This window comes from Canis lupus, chromosome 8, assembly GCF_011100685.1.
Source record: "Canis lupus familiaris isolate Mischka breed German Shepherd chromosome 8, alternate assembly UU_Cfam_GSD_1.0, whole genome shotgun sequence".
Lineage (NCBI taxonomy): Eukaryota > Metazoa > Chordata > Mammalia > Carnivora > Canidae > Canis > Canis lupus.
Genome location: NC_049229.1, coordinates 2374694 through 2395966, shown reverse-complemented (window position 1 = coordinate 2395966; position 21273 = coordinate 2374694). Strand labels below are relative to the sequence as shown.

Here is a 21273-nt window from a genome sequence, read left to right as displayed (position 1 = left end):
CCCGCCATCTTTGCTATCCATAATGGACTGGCTCACTTGACTTCTGTTCTCTCCTTAACTAACATTCAACCCTGGATCATCAGAAAGTCTTGGTGTCTTGTACGGCCCGCAGTGCCCCCTAGAGGACTCAAACAGTCAGCAAAGACACCTCAGACCAGGTAATCAGCAGGCACAGATCCCCTGCCCCATTCATTCCAAGCTTCCTGATGAAGGAAATGCAGTTGGTCAGAGAAGAAGATAACTGCTTAGATTGAATGGGGATTAAAAGTGAACCAAATCTTACTTTTAAAATAGAATTGTACGGAAACTGATATTGGAAATTAATTTAGTAAATCTCATCTTGTGCTATTTGATTTCCTTACCTTCGTTCAAAAGAAATCCATAAATATTACAGGGCATTTAGTTTCAACACTGTAATTTCCTAAAGGTTCAGAAGATATAAAATTTTACTGGACTATTATTCAACCATCTGAAATAATGGAATCTTGCCATTTGTCACTATGTGGCTGGTGGTAGAGAGTATAATGCTGAGGGAAATAAGCCAGTCAGAGAAAGACAAAAAACCTATGATTCACTCATGTGGAGTTTAAGAAACAAACCAAACAAGTAAATGGCAAAAATATGATAGAGAGAGATAAATCGAGAACCAGATGCTTTATTAAACAGAACAAACTATGGTTACCAGAGGGAGAGGGCCGCGGGATGGGTTCAATACATGAAGGGATGAGGGAGTGCCCGTGTCCTGATGAGCACCGGGTGTTCTGTGGAAGTGTTGAATCGCTATATTGTACACCTGAAAAATATAACCCTGTGTGTTAACTTTTTGAAATTAAAAATAGAACAACAAACTAATAAAACATATAAAAGTGGAAAACGTACAATGTACAGAGAAAACCAACATATACATACCTATAGTAGAGTCAACGAGTAGGACCTTAAGTGGAGTGAAAACTAAAAACTATGTGAACCGGAGGAAGGAGAATATGTATAGTTTAGGTTTGGACAAAATCTTAAGAAGAAGGTGACTATTCTCTTTTCTACTTTCTCGTGATGAGAATAGGGGACAAGATGGATAAACTTTTATGCTGGCTTTTATGATTTTTATTGTTTTAACAATAGGAGGAATTTGTGAGTACATGAATTACTAAGAGTAATCAAACATTACCTACAAAGTAAAATCCCGTTTTCTACCCCTCCGAATTCTGACCTTTTCATCACTTACCACCCTATTTTTTTCTTCATCTTGACGATTTGGAGTTAATGTTTCCACATCTTTTACTAGGTTAAAATCACCAGAAAATACATAATAGTTTATCATACTTTATTATAATACAAATATACATTCTGGGTCTACCCTTCTGTAACTTGCTTTAAAATCTCAATAGGAAATCGTGTTGGTCCTAATATATTAACCTATAATCAACCGTCTGTTACATTATATTCCATATTATGGCTATATTTCCAATTCTACATCCTTACCTTTACTGATTCAAGCTTAAGATTATTTAATCTATGAAATATTGAACTAAAATAAACCCTATCAAACATTCCTCATATGGGCACATGATCTTCCTAGAACAGAGATGACGAAAACCTGAATGAATATGCCCTGAGGCTAGCAGGTGAAAATTACTCCAAGTACCGGAAAGTCGGGACAAAGAGTCTGAGGAAGAAGAAAATAATTCATCTTCTGATCATTCTCTTTGACAGTTTTCATTTTTTTTAAAGATTTTATTAATTTATTCATGAGAGACACAGAGAGAGAGACACAGAGACAGAGTCACAGGCAGAAGGAGAAGCAGGCTCCATGCAGGGAACCTGATGTAGGACTTGATCCGGAGTCTCCAGGATCAGGCCCTGGACTGAAGGCGGCACTAAACCACTGAGCCACCGAGGCTGCCCCAGTTTCCACTTTCTATTGTCATTAGAGAGAAAGGCACTTTACTTTTCCCAAATCAACAGAGAAAAGGAGAAACGTTTATCAGTCCAACAGAAGAGAAAAGGAAGAAGTGAAGCATATAGAGCAAAACCAAAATATTTGAAATTACTCCAAATATATCACTAATCAAAACATAGATAAAAAGAAGTTATTAAACCAAAACAACTATTGCTCCATATCGCTTAAGAAACAAACCGAGGGGCAGCCCAGGTGGCTCAGCGGTTTAGTGCCGCCTTCAGCCCAGGGTGTGATCCTGGAGACCTGGGATGGAGTCCCATGTCAGGCTCCCTGTATGGAGACTGCTTCTCCCTCTGCCTGTGTCTCTGCCTCTCTCTCTCTCTCTCTCTGTCTCTCTCTCTCTCTCTGTCTCATGAATAAATAAATAAAGATAAAAAAAAAAAGAAGCAAACCGAAAAGAAGACAATCAAGAAAGGTGAGCAGATAGGATGGGATTTACCTGCTGCCCCAGTGTACAAAGTCTAAAGGCCTGTCCTAACCTGCCAAATACACAGAACCATCAGAGAGATGCCGAAACAGTTCAGGCTAGCCGAAGAGGCAGTCAAATTGGATCTAAGAGAACCCCTAGCCAGCAAACTAGTTACTGCTAAAGGGAAGATCTATTTTTTTTTAAAGGTAGAAAATACAGGACGCCTGGGTGGTTCAGTGCTTCAGCATCTGCCTTCAGCTAAGGCTGTGATCCTCGGGTCCTGGGATCGAGTCCCACATAAGGCTCCTATGGGAAGCCTGCTTCTCCCTCTGCTTCTGTCTCTGCCTCTCGCTCTGTCTTTCATGAATGAATAAATAAAATCTTTTAAAATTATATTAAATTAAATTAAATTTTAAATGTCAGAGGATAAAAAATAAATCAAACTAAAAACCTCAGTACAACAAGGGAAACAATCAACAACATCAAAAGTCATCCCATGGAATGGGAGAGAATATTTGCAAACCACATATATGATAAGAGGCTCTTATCAAACTATAGAAGGAATTCCCAAAATAGCAGTTTTTAGACACCAATAAGCCAATTAAAAATGGTCTAAGGACTAGAACACACATTTCTTTAAAGAAGACTTTCAAATGTCCAACAAGTATCTGAGCAAATACTATGTCACTGTTCATCAGGAAAATGCAAATCAGAGCCCCAATGAATTAGCACCTTCTACAGTCATGCAATTACATGAAAATGGACAGTCCTATTCAGCATTTCAGATTTAACATGTTGGTATAGCCAGAACTTCGCAGAAAAAAGCACATACTTTAAACATGTGGAAGTTTCTAGTTCCTTTTTAATGACGACAATCTCAATATATTTGCCGTGACTTTTACGATAACGTCTCGGGTATATCCGTAATTTAAACACTAAAACAAAATGATGGCTCTTATCAAAAACACAACATACACATGTTTCCAAGAACGTGAAAGAGATTGGAATATTCGCACACTTTGGTGAGAATTCACAGTGTTGCAACCATGGAAAACAATATAGAGGCTCTTCAAGAAGTTTAAAATACAGCTATCAACCGATCCAGTAATTCCACTTCTGAGTCTTTATCAAAAAGAATTGAAAGCACACTCTAGAGAGATATCAATCACTCCTATGTTCCCTAGAGCAGTGTTCACAAACGCCAAGATGGAGAAACAATTTGAATGTCCATCGACAGATGAATGGATAGAGAAAATGTGGTATATACACATAAGTGGAGCACTATTCAGCCTTAAAAAGAAAAAAGGAAATCCAGCAACATGCAACCACATGAACAAAATAGTAAACTCTGTCAAATGACTAAATTATTTGGCTGAATCCACAGACTACTTAGGTAACATATAGTCTTCTCTATGGTTTTATTCCTTGTCCATGTCGAAAACTCAGCTTCATTGAAACATCAAAAAGTTATGTACGCCAGGATACCTGCACCCCGAAGTTTCTAGCAGCAATGTCCACAATAGCCAAACTGTGGAAGGAGCCTCGGTGTTCATCGAAACATGAATGGATAAAGAAGATGTGGTTTATGTATACATACATTTATACTCTTGGCATCAAAGTATTTTTCATATCACTAATGAACAGTTAATGTTGTGGAATGTCACTTCTGGTTCCTAAGCTCCAGCCATTTGTCTGACTTTATAACAACCAGACACTGAGAGACAAACAGCCACAGGCTGTGCTGGAACCAGAGTGGATCAGTCAGAGAGGTTCGGCATCCAGGCCCTGCTCTGCTCAGAGTTTGCACCCAGCTCCCCCTGCAGTCCCTATCACTGTGTCTCTCAGGGCACAGTAGTACACAGCTGAGTCTGACAGTTGCACCGAGCCTTTCTTCAAGTGGAAGGATCTGGATGTTTTGTCCAAGGTGGCTTCAAAACCTTTGCTGCTTCCTTTTTCCTTGTCTCTTAATGCTTTCAGGAGGAGCTGTGGCCCTTCTCCCAGATACTGGACATACCAGAATAGAATGAGGGATCCTGTTGCTGAGTAGGAACAGTTTATAGTCAGGAAGGCCTCTTCTGAGAGGGTCACTTGGCCTTCCGTCTGGTTCACTGAGTCTCCATGGGTTTGTCCTGGGGGAAAAAGAAAAGAGATCTGTGTCAGCTTGGGCATGAAGCTCTTAGAGAAAATAATACTTAAATTCAGTTTTGCCGACATAGTGGAAAAAATTAAATTTAAATTTTAAGAGACATTTTACTTACCAACCATGAAGAATAGGGCAATCACAAAGCCTGGAGGACACTTCATCTCTGGAGTGTCACCTAAATAATGTTCATCACTCTTCAACGTGAAGAAACGTGGTGTGAGGGAAATGATCAGGGGAAGCCCTCATTTCACCCAGGGTAGTGTTTGTGGTAGGAAGCTGCACCCCCTGGTGGACAGGCACTGAATGAACTATGTTGGTCAGGGTCCTCCCAAACTCCCCAACCTTGTTTGATCCCTGACTTCTGAGGCCCATGTCAGGCTTCAGGTGGCACTTGGAACTCTGAAAAACAACAGCCTAACCTCTCAAGTCCATTTTGTTCTTCAGACACTCCCTGGTATGGAAGTTCCGTAACACATCATCCCGGGGGATTTGGTAGCTGACAGGGTAACCGTGTACTAAAGCATTTCACAACAGTACTTTATAATATTCTCATATACCCATGTTGGCCAGCCTATAATGCACCGTCTGTCAGAAAAGTGGTCAGGGTTGATTACAGAAAAGGTAATAAGAAGAAAAGAAATTGCTGATTGATTCTGTGTATTTTGGCACCATACTCCTAAACTGAGAATAGTGACTGTCGGTTTTTAAGCACTCACTAATTGTTGGTTAAGTTACACAACGTAATGAACAAATGGTCTTTACTTGAAATACAGTATTTAAGTGGTTCTAAAATAATACCAACAATAATAATATATCTTTTGAATAAGTTTTTCTGAAGAAAATCACTGCATTCTATATCCAAATGTTTTAATATTCAACTATTCCTAAGTTTCAGTATCATTTAAAAGTGAAAAGTAGGAATTCTTTTTTTTTTATTTATTTTTTATTGGTGTTCAATTTACTAACATACAGAAGAACCCCCAGTGCCCATCGCCCATTCACTCCCACCCCCCTCCCTCCTCCCCTTCTACCACCCCTAGTTCGTTTCCCAGAGTTAGCAGTCTTTACGTTCTGTCACCCTTTCTGATATTTCCCACACATTTCTTCTCCCTTCCCTTATATTCCCTTTCACTATTATTTATATTCCCCAAATGAATGAGAACATATAATGTTTGTCCTTCTCCGACTGACTTACTTCACTCAGCATCATACCCTCTAGTTCCATCCACGTTGAAGCAAATGGTGGGTATTTGTCATTTCTAATAGCTGAGTAATATTCCATTGTAGGAATTCTAGACACAAGAAACATCATCCATGGATGATTTTTTAAATCTGTTGCCAAATATTAATCAAATAATTTTCCCCACAAGGGAAGAAATCAGGATTACTAGGAAAAAGTTGGAGACTTACAGAACTTTCATAAAGTCCTGTAAACATTTATTCCTGGACACATTCAGAAGCTTAGAGCAGCTGTTTCCTGGAGGTGACTCCCCACACATTCAGGTCAAGAACTTTATGAGTTCAGAGCCAACATAGTGTAACGGTTTCCCAGATGCAGAGAGGAGTAAGAAATTTAGGCTTGGATCCTGTTTTAGGTCAGGTATCTCTTCGCTTCCCCTCCACCTTCCAAATATTGTCAGAAACCTGCCTCAAATCTATGCTACAAAGGAATTTTGGACAAGCACCTACAAACTTCTATTCAGATATGCAAGGACAATGTGAAATAGGTTGGAATCATGATGGTTGAAAATAAACAATATAGTACATAGATGCAGGAAGACATCATGTATAACTTTAAAAAATGTAGTTTCAGGGCAATCAAAACCCGTGGGAGAAATATTTTGCATTTGTGTCACATGAGAAGACTTGTACAAGACTGAGGGAAGATGCTGCATACTTAACTTGGATATTTAATGGCTTTATTAATAGATAATTTACATAACAATAAACGGCACCAAATTGAACGATACTATAAGATGTGCTGTGTGTATCCACTTGTGAAGCCATCACCGCATCCAGATAATGAACATATGTATCACCGCAAATTTTTCTTCTTAATCTCTTTGTCATCCTTCTCTCAACCATCAATACACCCATTTCCAGGGAACCTTTTTGTTATGAATTAGTTTGCATGTTTTATAATTTTGTATAAACGGAATCACATGCACTCTTTGGTTTGGCTTCTTCTCAGCACACTTATTTTGAGATTCTTCCATAGTCATAATTATCAAGACTTTGTTCCTATTGTTGCAGTGTAATATCCCATCCTATGCCTATAAAACGAGCAGTTTATTCATCTACTGATGACCATGTCAACTAGCCGCAGGGTGACTGTTAATAAAATAAAGCTGCTATGAACATTTGTGTATGTTTTATTTTACTTAAATTTAATTTGCCTACATATAGTATAACACCCAATGCTCATCCCATCAAGTGCCCTCCTCAATGCCCATCACCGAGCTACCCCATCTCCTCGCCCACCTGCCCTCCTACTACTCTGTGTTCATTTCCCTAAGTTAGGAGTCTCTCATGGTTTGTCACCCCCTCTAATTTTCCCCGCTCAGTTTCCCTCCTTTCCCTTTTAATCCCTTTCACTAATTCTTATATTCCTCATATGAGTGACACCATATGATGATTGTCCTTCTCTGATTGACTTACTTCACTCAGCATAATAACCTCCAGTTCATGGAATGTTTTTCCATCTCTTTATCTCTTCCTTGATTTCTTCCATGAGTGTTCTGTACTTTTTAGAGCATAAATCCTTTACCTCTTTGATTGTGTTTATTTCTAGTTATCTCACAGTTTGGGGCACAATTGTAAATAGAATTGATTCTCTAATTTTTCTTTCTTCAGTCTCATTATTAGTGTATAAAAATGCAACCAATTTCTGTGCATTAATTTAAATCCTGCAACATTGCTAAATTGCCGTATGAGTTCTAGCAATCTTGGGGTGGAGTCTTTTGGATTTTCCAGATACTGTATCATGTCATCGCAAAGAAGGAGATTTTGACCTCTTCTTTGCCAATTTGAATGCCTTTCATTACTTTTCATGTGCTATGTGGTGAGAGTGGGTATCCCTGTCATGTTCCTGACCTTAGGGAAAGGGCTCTCAGCTTTTCCCCCTTGAGAATGATATTCACTGTGGGCTTTTCATAGGTGGCTTTAACGATATTGAGATATGTCCCTTCTATCCCTACACTTTGAAGAGTTTTCTCAGGAACAGATGCTGTATTTTGTCAAATGCTTTCTCTGCATCTATTGAGAGGATCACATGGTTCTTGTGTTTTATTGATATTATCACATTGACTGTTCTGGACTGGTGAACCACTCTTGCACCTCAGGGATAAATCTCATTTGGTCCTGGTGAATAATCCTCTTGATGTACTGTTCCATCCAGTTGGCTAGTATCTTGGTGAAAATTTTTGCATCAATGCTGATCAGGGATATTGGTCCATAATTATTCCTTTTGATGGGGTCTTAGTCTAGTTCTGGGGTCAAGGTATTGCTGGTCTCATAGGACAACTTGGGAAGCATTCTTTCCATCTGTCCTTTGGAATAGCTTTAGTAGAATAAGTATTATTTCTTCTTTAACTGTTTGAAGAATTCCCCTGGAAAGCCATCTGGCCCTGGACTTTTATGTCCTGGGAGGTTTTTGATGACTGGTTCAATTTCCTCACTGCTTTTTGGCCTGTATTCTATTTCTTCTTGTTTTACTTTTGGTAATTTGAAGATGTCTAGCAATATACTCATTTCTTCCAGATTGCCTAATTGGCTGACATATAGTAGCTTATAATACATTTTTTAAATTGTTTGTATTTCCTTGGTATTGGTTGCGCTCTCTCTTTTTTCATTCATGATTTTTTAAGTTGATCTCTTCTCTTTTCTTTTTAATAAGTCTGGCTAGGGATTGATCTATCTTATTAATTCTTTCAATGAATCACTCCCTGGTTTCATTGATATGTTCTACACTTCTTCTGGTTTCTATTTCATTGAGTTCTGCTCAAATCTTTATTATTTCTCTTCTTCTGCTTCATTGAGGCTTTATTTGCTGATCTTTCTCCAGTTCCTTTAGGTGTAGGGTTAGCTGTATATTTGAGATTTCTCAGTTTTTTGAGGGAGGCTTGTATTGAGGTATTCCCCTCTTAGGACCGCTTTGGCTGTATCTCAAAGATTTTGAACAGTTGTATTTTCATTTTCATTAATTTCCATGAATCTTTTACTTCTTCTCTAATTTCCTGGTTGACCCTTTCATCTTTTAGTAGGATGCACTTTAACTTCCAAGTGTTTGACTTCCTTACAACTTTCTTCTTGTGATGAGTCTAGTTTCAAAGCATTAAGGTCAAAATATGCAGGGGACAATCCCAATATTTATTATACGTTGAGACCTGATTTGTGACCCCGTATGTGGTCTATTCTGGAGAAAGTTCCTTGTTCAGTTGAGAAGAATACGTATTATATTGCATTAGGGCAGAATGTTCTGTTTGTATATGTGAAATCCAATTGATCTGTGAGTCATTCAAAGCCCTTGTTTCTTTGCTGATCTTCTGCTTAGAAGATCTGTCCTTTGCTGAGAGTGCCTTGTTGAAGTCTCTGACTATTAATTATTATTATTTAAGAATCTATTTATTTTGATTTTTAATTGGTTGATATTCTTGGCTGCTCCCACATTAGGGAAATAAATATTCATAATTTTTAGTCTTCTTATTAAAGGACAGACCCTTTAATTATGATATACTATCCCTCCTCATATCTTATTACAAACTTTGGGATAAACTTTAATTTCTCTGATGTGTGGATTGCTACCCCAGCTTTTTTTTTTTTTGAGGTCCATTTGAATGGTAAATGGTTCTCCAACCCCCTCAATATGAAGGTGTCCTTAGGTCTAAAATGAGTCTCTTGTAGACAGCATACACATAAGCTTTTTATCCAGTCTGATACTCTGTATCTTTTGACAGGATCATTTAGCCCATTCATGTTCAGAGTAACTACTGAAAGATATGAATATCAATTTAGTGTCATAGTGTTACCTATTCAGTCACTACTTGTGCATATTGTTTCTTTTTTAAGATTTTTAAAATTCATTTATTCATGAGAGGCACACACACAGAGAGAGGCACGGACACAGGCAGAGGGAGAAGCAGGCTCCATGGGGGAGCTTGATGCGGGACTCCATTCCGGGACTCCAGGATCAAGCCCTTAGCTGAAGGCAGACGCTAAACCACTGAGCCACCCAGGGATCCCTGTTCAGATTGTTTCTTTGGGCTCCCTCTTTGCTTACAGGGTCACCCTTAATATTTCTTGCAGAGCTGCTTTGGTGATCACATATTCTTTCAGTTTCTCTTCATCCTGAAAGCTCTTTATCTCTCCTATTCTGAATGACAGCCTTGCTGGAGAAACTATTCTTGGCTGCATGTTCTTCTCATTCAGGCCCCTGAATATATCATACCAGCGCTTTGTGGCTTGCCTTGGCTCTGTTGATAAGTCTGTTATTAATATGATATTCCTTGAGAGCCGTAGCCGCCTGCGTGGTGTCACCAAGCCAGAAGAAACACCCAGCAGTTCCACTTATCTTAGTTCATGAAGTTTTGCCACCTACTTAAGTAATCAAAAATGGAAAATTCTGCAAAAGCAGAAGAGTGTGAAAAGCTCTCTCTCGAAGAGGCAAAAGCATCAAAAGATTTGGAAACAATGTCTTCATTCAGTATTAATGAAAACACAACCACTCCTGGGACTCGACTTTCTGAAAAGGCTCCTGTCTGGGGACAAGCAGACACACCAAAAAAGAGAAAAATGGATTTGAAGATGATCTTATAAAGGAAAGTTCTAGTGGTGGGGAAGATACTCCAACCAAGAAAAAAAAAACTTGATGCTGAATTTGTCCCAGAGGAAATAGGTTCTGGTGATAATGAGGGCATTTCAAGGGAAAGAAAAAGGGAAATTAATGATTTTCCAAAAGATGAACCTTCTACTGGAGATGGCACACAGAAGAGAAAAATAGAACTTGAGAATGTTCCTGAAAAGCAAAAAAAAATTAGAAGAGGACACAGTTCAGCAGTGGCTGCCCACTATAATGAACTACAGGAAGTTGCTTTGGAGAAGCGTAGCCAAAGTCGTATTTTTTACCTAAGAATAATTGGATGAATAATAAGAATAATTTAATAATTGGATGAAAAGTGTCCTCATTGGGGAATTTTTAGAAAAGGTACAACAGGAAAAAAAAACGCGATATCACTGTTTTGGACCTGGGATGGGATTTAGGTGGAGATTTGCTCAAATGGAAAAAGGGAAGAATTAACAAGCTAGTTTGTACAGATATCGCTGATGTTTCTGTCAAACAGTGTCAGCAGTGGTATGAGGACATGAAAAATCGTTGTCGTGATAATGAATATATTTTCAGTGCAGAATTTGTAACTGCTGATTGTTCAAAGGAACTTTTGAATAACAAATTTCATGACACCGAAACATGCTTTGACGTCTGTAGTTGTCAGTTTGTCTGTCATTATTCATTTGAATCCTATGAGCAGGCTGACATGATGCTCAGAAATGCCTGCGAGAGACTCAGCCTTGGAGGCTATTTTATTGGTACCACTCCCAATAGCTTTGAACTGATAAGACACCTTGAAGCTTCAGAAACAGAACCATTTGGGAATGAGATATATACTGTGAAGTTTCAGAAGAAAGGAGATTATCCTTTATTTAGCTGCAAATATGACTTCAACTTGGAAGGTGTTGTGGATATCCCTGATCCTGATCTATTTTCCATTGCTAAATGAAATGGCGATGAAGTACAATATGAAACTAGTCTACAAAAAGACATTTCTGGAATTCTATGAGGAAAAGATTAAGGACAATGAAAATAAAATGCTTTTAAACGAATGCAGGCCTTGGAGCCATATCCAGCAAATGAGAATTCCAAACTTGCCTTCGAGAAGGTGGATGACTATGAACATGCAGCAGAGTACATGAAGAACAGTCAAGTAAGGTTACCTTGGGGAACCTTAAGTAAATCAGAGTGGGAAGCCACAAGTATTTCCTTAGTTTTTGTATTTGAGAAGCAGCAGTGAGCACATACGCAGTAGCCCAGGACGGCTGTGTCATGTCCTATACAGATTTGAATGATCCATCCTAGATTTGACAACTTTGTTTAATTATTCCAAATGTGCAGGATGCTGCCGGAAACTCCAGTGTATAAATTCAACATTTGCTGTCTGTGACAGATGAACTTTTGTGTGTGTATTTAAGAATCAGTTGGGACCTTTGTCTTTAAAAACCTATTTTTAAGTAACATTCTAAGAATTCGATTTGCCTCACTACTCTCTGAGCGCATAAAAATTATAGTATGACTTGTTTGAGCTGCTGAGTTCTTTCCACAGTGCTCTGATTTGTTCAGTGTTTGTTTACAGTATTAAATTTATTGCAGTTATAGAATTGATGAGGGAGCATACTGGTTGGTGGGGTTTGTGCTCATTTCTGTAGTTTTGTTATATAGTGTGTTCAAGATTAAATGGATTGTGTTCTGTACTATTGAATGTGTTCAATATATATCACTAAAGTTACAAGTTTAAAACAGAATTTTAAATGATCATAAAAATTATTTACCTAGAAAAAAAATATGATATTCCTTGCCATATAAGTTAGGAATATCTTATCTCTCACTGCTTTTAGGTTTTTCTCATTATCTCTGAAATTTTCAAACTTCACCATTACACGTCGAGACGTTATTCAGTTTCTGTTGATCTTGGGGGCTGGGTCTCTCTATCTCCTGGACATGAATGCCTCTTTAATTCCCCAGATTTTTTTCTATTGGAGTTCAATTTGTCAACACATAGCATAACACCCAGTGATCATCCCATCAAGTGCCACCCTCAGTGCCCGTCACCCAGTCACCCCCACCCTTGCCCACCTCCCTTTCCACCACACATTCTTCGTTTACCAGAGTTAGGAGTCTCTCATGTTCTGTCTCCCTCTCTGATATTTCCCACTCATTTTTTCTCCTTTCCCCTTTATTCTCTTTCACTGTTTTTTATAGTCCCCAAATGAATGAGACCATATAATGTTTGTCCTTCTCCTATTGACTTATTTCACTCAGCATAATACCTTCCAGTTCCATCCACGTCCAAGCAAATGGTGGGTATTTGTCGTTTCTAAAGGCTGAGTAATATTCCATTGTATACATAGACCACATCTTCTTTATCCATTCATGTTTCGATGGATACCGAGGCTCCTTCCACAGTTTGGCTATTGTGGACATTGCTGCTATTACTTCCGCAAATTAAGGAAGTTCTCAGCTATGATTTGTTGAAACATAATTTCTCTCCACATCCTCTGGAATCTCCATAAGATGAATATTATTCTTTCTCAAACTATCACTTAATTCCCAGATTCTCTCTTTGTGGGTTCTTTGTCGGTTTTCTCTATTTCCCTCAGTTTCCTTCCTTACCATCAACCTTCCTTACCATTAACTTGTCTTCTATGTCACTCACTCTCTTCTGCCTCATTAAGTCTAGCTGTTAGAGCATCCAGTTTAAACTGTTAAACTTGGCCTGATTAGATCTCAGTTTGGGAGTAAGAGAATCTATACAGTCTTTTATGTTTCTTCAAAAGCCACCAGTAATTTGGTACTTTCTTTTCTGATGAATTCTCCCTTCTAGTCATTCTGTGCAGTGGAGAATGGCTGTATGAGTGAGCAGAGTCAAAAATATCAACAATGACCTAAATAAAATACCCCCTAGACAATTCTGAAGAGGTCAGGTACCAGAAAATAAAAGAAACAGAAAATTATGAAAGTAGAAAACAAATTTTTTTTAAATTGTAAATATTTTAAAAGGGGGGAAAAGAGTGGTGGGGAAGAGTGAATATTGTCTCACAGAGTTGACCAAGACAGTGATACTCTTAGTTCTGAGTGTATTTTGATCGTATGTGAGAAGGTGCTCAATTCCAGATTTATATAAGCAAGCAAACTTGTATAGAGAACAACAGCAACAACAATCACAAAAACAAGGAGACAAAATAGGTGTGCAGAATGGGAAGGAAGAGAAAACATAATATCACAGAGTACACCTATATACTTCTCCAACTGGTCTGAGTGTATTTTCATCTGTATCTTAGAAGATACTAAATTACAAAATTATAAAGCAAAAAAAAACAAAAACAAAAAACCCCAAACTTATATATCTACAAAAATTAAATTGAATACATGAAAGGAAGTCAAAAATGAAGAAAATAGGTACTAGATGTAATTGTAAAAATAGGAAACTTGAAAAAGAAAAACTGAAAAATGAATAGTTTATAAAATATTTTAGCTAAGGCAGGAAAAAAGAAAGAATATTGGAAAATTTTAATGTGAAAGATAAATAAAAGCAAAAGCCTTGAATTCCTATACACTATTTTCCTTCAGTCCTGGACTTTCCAGGGCTGCATGGTCTGTAAACGTGCTGTTACGCTGTTCTTCCAGCTGTCCTTCTGGGGAAGACACCTGCTATACTCATTCTCAGGTTTCTGTGCCTGGGCAGAGGTGCCCCACCCTTTGCCAGGTTGTCAGACTCCGTGTGAAACTCTTTGTCCAGTGAGGCTGTTGTTCCCTAGAGACTGTGCGTCTCCAGGGAGAAAGCAGAGGGAAAAAATGGTGGCATCCAAATCTCCAGCCATGGAGTGAAAGCTCCCCTCAAGTAACAAGCTACAGGCTCTTACTGCGTGCTGGTTTCATCCAATTTTAAGGGTGACCAGTGGTGGGAGAACTTTTACCATCTTGTGCACTCATCAGCTCCCCCCCAATGAAGGGAACAGAAGATAGTCCACTTCTGTTTGTTTCCAGGCCCTGGGGCAGAGATAATTCACCTGCTCAGCTACACACAGACTCTGCCTCTCCCAGGTGTCCATGGAGGGGTGCTGTGTTCCAGTCCTTAGTTGGAACATTGGATGCCATTACACCCATGATCAGACCACACTTTCTGGTTTATGGCATAAGTGGGGCTTTGTCCTGGGCTTCCTAGCCTCTCAGAACCCCTCCATGGGGCTGGAGCTCAATTCTACTTCATACCAATCTGAAGGACAGACAGGGCCTAATCCACTGTAACAGCTAGGACAAAAGTAAGGAAGGGGAACACTCTATAGCTGGTATTCCTTGCAAGATTGGGAATAAGTGCAGAACCTAGGTTTTAATCCCAAAAAGAAGGGGATGAAGGTAAGGAGGCCTTATGCCAAATAATTCAAATCACCTTTCATGAGCCAGTTTCTTTCTCACCTCATACAGAGCACAGAACAATGGATAGCCTGATCCTCTCAGATATCTAGCTAATTTTTTGGGTATGACCCAAAGGCACAGATGACAAAACAAAAATACAGAAATGGAATTGCATCAAACTAAAAAGCTCCTGCATGGTAAAGGAAACAGTCAACTGAGTGAAAGATAATTTATGGAATTGTAGAAAATATCTGTGAACCACCCATCTGATAAGAGACTAACATCCAAAATATATAAGGAACACAAACAACTTAACATCAATAAAATTGGAAAAAAAATTTAAACAAAAGAGAAGATGCATATAAAGTGCCTACAGAAGGGAATCCTTTGGATTTAGCCCTCAACTAAACATAAACTCCTTAGGATCCTGTTCTGTTCTCTCCTATACCCTCAATTTGTAGGAAAAAAGCACATAGCAAAGCTTTATGGAATGAATTGATGATGATGTTTTGCTCTAGTACTAACAGTACTATTTTTAGTACTCATTGGTATTTCCACAGATTTTTTGTAGGCCTACTGTTTGTCAGGTATGCTCATATGTGTTGAGAATAAGCAAAATCTCTGCTCTCGTGGAATTACAATCTAGTAAGAGAAAAGCACAATATTTGAGCACAGACCTGGCAAGTGGTAAGTTAGAAGCTCGTGAAAGTTCTCCTCTTATTACTTCTATTTTCTCAATGAATAGTTGAGAGTGTAGATATATGTATGAGGCTTTATTGCAAGTTTAAGTTTAGGACACAGAGTGGTATATGCAAAAGATGGAAAGAGACAGACCATGTGAAGTAACCAAAAGAAACCTGGCATATTGTATGCGTATAATAGAAACTAGGCTTTCAGAATAGAATTATTGGAGGTAAAGAAGGCACAGTGGTTAATTTTATGTGTCTACTTGACTAAGTCATGGTACCCAGATATTTGGTCAAATGTCAAATTAGAAGTCGCTGTGAAGGTCTTTTTGTTTTGAGGTTTTTGTTTTGTTTTGGGTTGGGTATTTATGGTTTTTTGTTTTGTTTTGTTTTTGAGATACAGAGTCAGAGGGAATAGGAAGGAAAGAATCTCAAGTAGGCGACACACCAAGTGCAGAGTCCAATATGGGGCTCCATCCCACAACCCTGAGTTCATGATCTGAGCTGAAATCAATAGTTATACACTTGACTGACTGAGCCACTCAGGAGCCTCTATAAAGGTATTTTTAAGATGAGATTAATGTTTAAGTCAATAGACCGAAAAAAGCAGATTACTCTCCATGACATGAGTAGGCCTCATCTCAGGAGTTGAAGATCTTAAGAGAAATAGATCGAGGACCTGGAGGTAGAAGGAATTCTGCCACCAGACTGTGCTGGGACACAAGCTGCAATACCAACTCTTTCCAGGGTCCAGCCTACCCACCTGCCTTATGGAATTTGGACTTGCCTGTCTCCACAATCACATAAGCCAATTCCTAAAATCTCTTTCTCTCTGTGTCTGTCAATCTCTTCACACGCACATACAGAGACTCGCGCATGCGTGCGCTCACACACAGGCATCCGTGCACATGTTATTGATCTTATTTAGATTCTGTCTCTCTGGAGAACCCTGAGTAATGCAGAGAATATTTTTAAAAATCAATGAAGAAGTTTCATATTCGAAAAAATCAGTTTTAAATGTGTATACTCCTAAATAACATAGATGGTTTGTTTGTGTTACATACTTTCATGAACATGTGTTGTGTTTTCACAATAAAATGGTTAAGTATTGATGGTGAAGATATTGTAGCCCCAGAAATGGTTGATCCCTCAGGACACTCCCTTCAGGGAAGAACTAAAACACAAAATCAGTCCAGCAAACTCAGGAAGGAGAGGGTTGAGGGGAGATACGGGAGGAGAAAGGGAGAGGGAAAGGGAGAGCGAGAGAGAGCAAGAGAGAGAGAGAGAGTCTCAGACAAGGTAACAGTCCATTCCTGTCCATTCCTGTTCTGCTTAAAATAGGGGCACTATATTTGAAATAAAGCCCATTTTGAACAGCAGCCTCAGGAAAGGCAAGGATACTTACTGATGTGGCAGCAGGGCTGGCAGAGGACAAAGCACAACTAAAGTCCTGCAAAACACCCCCACCCAGGGTGGGATATGTGGGATATTCTTCAGGAAGCTTCCATTTGTCTAATGTTTTGCCTTGCTAGAGGGAATAGCCATCTTTAACTTGACAATGGCAAGGCCTCCAGTATCTTGTAGGTCCTCCTTAGCATATGAAAATCCTTTTGGAATCTCCTTTTCCTTACCTCCTCCAACTCTGCAAGTATATAATCAGCCACCCCTCACATGCCCTGGGAAGTTGCTCTTTCTGCCCACAGGTCCTGCCCCCTTGCCTTAGTGAAACCACCATTTTGCACCAAAGAAGTCTCAAGAACTCTTTCTTGGTCATCGGCTCCGGACCTCACCTATATTCCAAAACTTCATCATTACCACGACGGATTTTCATGAACTTCATCAGGAATTCTATGCAGTAATGGAAGAAAAGTCAGGAAATTTCCTGCAACATAGTGATAGGGTCCAGAACACTGAGGCGGCAGCAGCAGATTTCAAGGCAATTCAAGTAGCTGAGACTCTTCTGCACTCCAAGCCCAAGTCTAATTCCTCCTCTTAAAGAGGAACACAAAAGATACTGTTGTGTCCAAGGTTGCAAATCCAAGAAACCACCGAGGAGGCGACACTGATGCAAGTACACAAGGGTTTATTAACAAACTCGAGCTTGGGTCCAAGTATACCTGTCACAGTGGAGCAGGAAGTTGGACCCTGAGGTGGGTTCCAGGTGAGTTTTATGGGCTGGTCTAAGCGACCTCCAGAAGGGGTGGAGGAATTTCTCAAGTTCTGTTTACATTCTGATATGGGGCTTTCAAGGGCATTAAGCTCTGTTCTCATTCTAATATGGGGCTTTTTCGGGCCTTAAGCTGTTTTTTCCTGTAACTGAAGTAAGGTAAAGTTCAGCTCTTATTCACAGGGGCCTGAGATGGCTGTACTTGTGCTAACACTGAACATAAGGTGGAATGGCCTTAATTTTCTCGGCCTCCACATTTCTCCCTCTCAGAGGAACCTAAGGAAGGACCCAATCATAGGTCCAGGTTGGTCTCAGAGTAAGCCAGGGGGAATGATTAAACCAGGATTCGAACCAACCTTGTTGCTGTTCTCATTCCTGTTTGCGTCCCAGTGAAGAAGCAACATCCTAGTTTAAGGCAGCACATTACCGTCCCCACCCCCCCCCGCCGTTGTAAGAAGACTAAGTCTAATCCCCTTCTATTTTTTTTTAATTGGAGTTCAATTTGTCAACATATAGCATAACACCCACTGCTCATCCCATCAAGTGCCCCCCTCAGTGTCCATGGACCCAGGAAGTAATCCCGTCGACCTTGAGAGCGGTGGGAGTGGTCAGGCTCACGATGTAGGGTCCCTTCCAGCCAGGTTGAAGTGTCTGGTGTTGGTATCTCTGGACGTACACCCAGTCACCTGGCCGATATAGATGGGGGTCCAGGGGTGGCCCAGTCTCTTACAGGGCCCTCAGCTTAGGCCACACCGGCTCATGGGTCCATTGTAACATTTGGAGGGAGAAAAGCAGTTGGTGATCATCAAATTCAGCAAGCACCTCAGGTTTTAAATTGGGATAATAGGTGAAGACCGACCATGATCTCGTAAGGAGTCAGTCCCATCTTATATGGGTTGTTCCTCACCCTATATAGGGCAAAGGGGAGGAGAGTCACCCAGTCCCTGCCGGTCTCCAGAGCTAATTTAGTTAAGGTCTCCTTTAATGTTCTGTTCATCCTCTCTATCTGTCCTGAGCTTTGGGGCCTATACGCACAATGTAATTTCCAATCTGCCCCAAGTACTAGTGCCACTCCCCGTGCTACCTTAGAGATGAGTCCTGGTCCGTTGTCTGATCCAATTCTCACAGGAAAACCATACCTCGCTAAGATGTCTTCCAGCAGTTTCTTGGACACGGTCTGTGCCGTTTCATGTTTGGTGGGAAATGCCTCGGTCCATCCTGAAAAAGTATCTACAAACATTAGTAAATACCTGTATCCATATTTTCCAGGTTTAACCTCAGTAAAGTCCACTTCCCAGTAGGCTCTTGGGCGGTCCCCTCAGAGCCGGGTGCCCGGGTTAGATCCATGGGCATTAGGTAACTGGCATGCATGGCAGCTTCCACTTTTTAAAATTTAAATTCAATTTACCAAGATGTAGTATAACACCCAGTGCTCAATTCATCTCGTGCTTTACTTAATCCCAAATTACTGTATCAAACCTTCTGCAAACCCTTTGTTTGTTTCCCTGAGTTATGAGTCTCTCATAGTTTGTCTCCCACTCTAATTTTTCCCCACTCAGATTCTCCCCCTTCCCTTATGGTCTCTTTCACTATTTCCTATATTCCACATAGGAGTGAAACCATATGATAATTGTCTTTCTCCAACTGACGTATTTCACTGAGCATCATACCCTCCAGTTTCATCCACGTCAAAGTTAATGGTAGGTATTCATCCTTTCTGATGCCTGAGTAATATTCCATTGTATATATAGACCACATCCTCTTTATCCATTCATCCGTCAAAGGACTTCTCAGCTCCTTCCACAGTTTGGCAACTGTGGACATTGTAGTTATGAATATTGGGGTGCAGGTCCCCCATCATATCCCCAAGACACAGATACACTGAAAAGATGGGTTATCTGACTTTTTGATGTGCTGTTCTTCAGTTCAGTGACTATCTTCCATTCTTCTATAGGATTTGAAAAGTGTCACTACTTATTATATAGGCCCAGGTAAAGAGCATGGGTTGTCCATTACTTACATATTTTCTAATTCAGTCCTATGATCTTCCAAACATCCAACACACACACACACACACACACACACACGACACTATCTACCATAATTATTAAAATGTAATTGGTGCCACTTTTTCCTAACCCTTTCCAGAGGGTGTAGCACACACTGAGGCACTTCTCTACTATGTGCTACTTCGTTACTTCTATATTTGGTCTGCTTAGCAAGTTTGCATTGCTCCATATTGCTCCATAAACATACAGCTCACCCTCTAAAATTTTTCTAATATCACTCTCTGTTATCATCTTTTTCTGTTCTCTTTGTAAGTTTATGCCCTTTACAATTCCTTACCATCTTTTTAACAGAGCTTCAAGGGGTACAGAGAGGAATATGTACGCCACAACTTCCCTTGGCACTGGAAGACCATCTCACTCAAGGCCTTCTTGTTAGTAGGTTAATGATTTATGTACTTACCAAGATGGAATGAGGGGCACAATTTGTGATTTAGATATGAGCCACTTTCTCCATTATATTTCTGTCCCAATGCCTTCATTTTGAATATCAGTCCATGTCTGACAAATGACTTATTAGAGAAGAAAGCAGGGCAGAGGTCCCTGGCCGCTCTTTTCCTTGCTCAGGTATACTGCTTCTCCTCCTTTCTTCCCTTCCCTTCTTTCTCTCCTAAAACCTGGTTTGGGGGCTGAAGTTCTCCCATTCCCCTCCTGTCATACATACTCTGTCATAGGCACACTGGGCAGAAGCCACCTTCTCAGGCACACTGAGTTACTCTAAAAGTGTCAACACACCAGAGTGGCTGAACAACTTGTGGGGCTGGACTTTCCCTGCAAGGATGAGCAAAAGACCACTTCATTGTTATCTGGCTTTATCTTGAAATTGCTTACACCCTGGCTGAGGAACAACGGTCATCAAACTGTTGTCGAAGTCACCAATGACTAGCCAGGTGGAGAGTATTATCTTGGTTCCTAGGCTCTAGCCTTTTGTATGACTTTGTATCAACCAGATGCTGAGGGACTAACAACCACCGACTGCGCTGGAACCAGAGTGGATCAGTCAGAGAGGCTCAGCATCCAGGCCCCCGCTCTGCTCAGAGTTTGCGCTCAGCTCCCCCTACAGTCCCCGTCACTGTGTCACTCATGACACAGTAGTACACAGCTGAGTCTGACACGTGCAGTGAGCCTTTCTTCAAGTGGAAGGATTTGGATGAGCTGTCCAAAGTGGCTTCAAACCCTTTGTTACTTCCCTTCTCCTTGTCTCCTGATGCTTTCAGAAGGAGCTGTGGACCATTCCCCAGATACTGGACATACCAGAAAAGGACAGGATACCCTGACGTTGAGTAAGTACAATTCATAGTCAAGGAAGCCTCTTCTGAGAGGGTCACCTGGCCTTCAGTCTGGTTCACTGAGTTTCCATGGGTTTGTCCTGGGGGAAAAGAGACCTGTGTTACCTTCAGCACAAAGTCGGTGGAGAAAAGGATAGTTAAAGTCTTTGCTGACACAATAGGGGGAAAGATCTAAATTTATGAGGCATTTCACTTACCAAGCATTAAGAATAGGACAATCACGATCCCTGGAGAACACTTCATCTCTAGAGTGTCACTTAAATAATGTTTCTGCTTCTTAACCTGAAGAAACGCTGGAGTGACAGAGAAATGATCAGTGGAAGCCTTCATTTCACACAGGAAATGTGATTGAGGGAGGAAGCTCCACCTCCTG

The 21273-nt window shown here is 40.1% G+C and overlaps 1 pseudogene and 2 gene segments (V, D, J or C); 1 reads left to right on the top strand and 2 right to left on the bottom strand.

Annotated features, from left to right (window-relative positions):
- Positions 1 to 4145: 4145 nt before the first annotated feature.
- LOC119875833 lies at positions 4146 to 4743 on the bottom strand. The segment is given in 2 exon segments: positions 4146 to 4495; positions 4625 to 4743. Coding segments are annotated over 2 exon segments (381 nt in total).
- Positions 4744 to 10054: 5311 nt separating this feature from the next.
- LOC119876482 lies at positions 10055 to 11573 on the top strand (annotated as a pseudogene).
- Positions 11574 to 19328: 7755 nt separating this feature from the next.
- On the bottom strand, positions 19329 to 21273 carry LOC119875829. The segment is given in 2 exon segments: positions 19329 to 20980; positions 21098 to 21273. Coding segments are annotated over 2 exon segments (468 nt in total).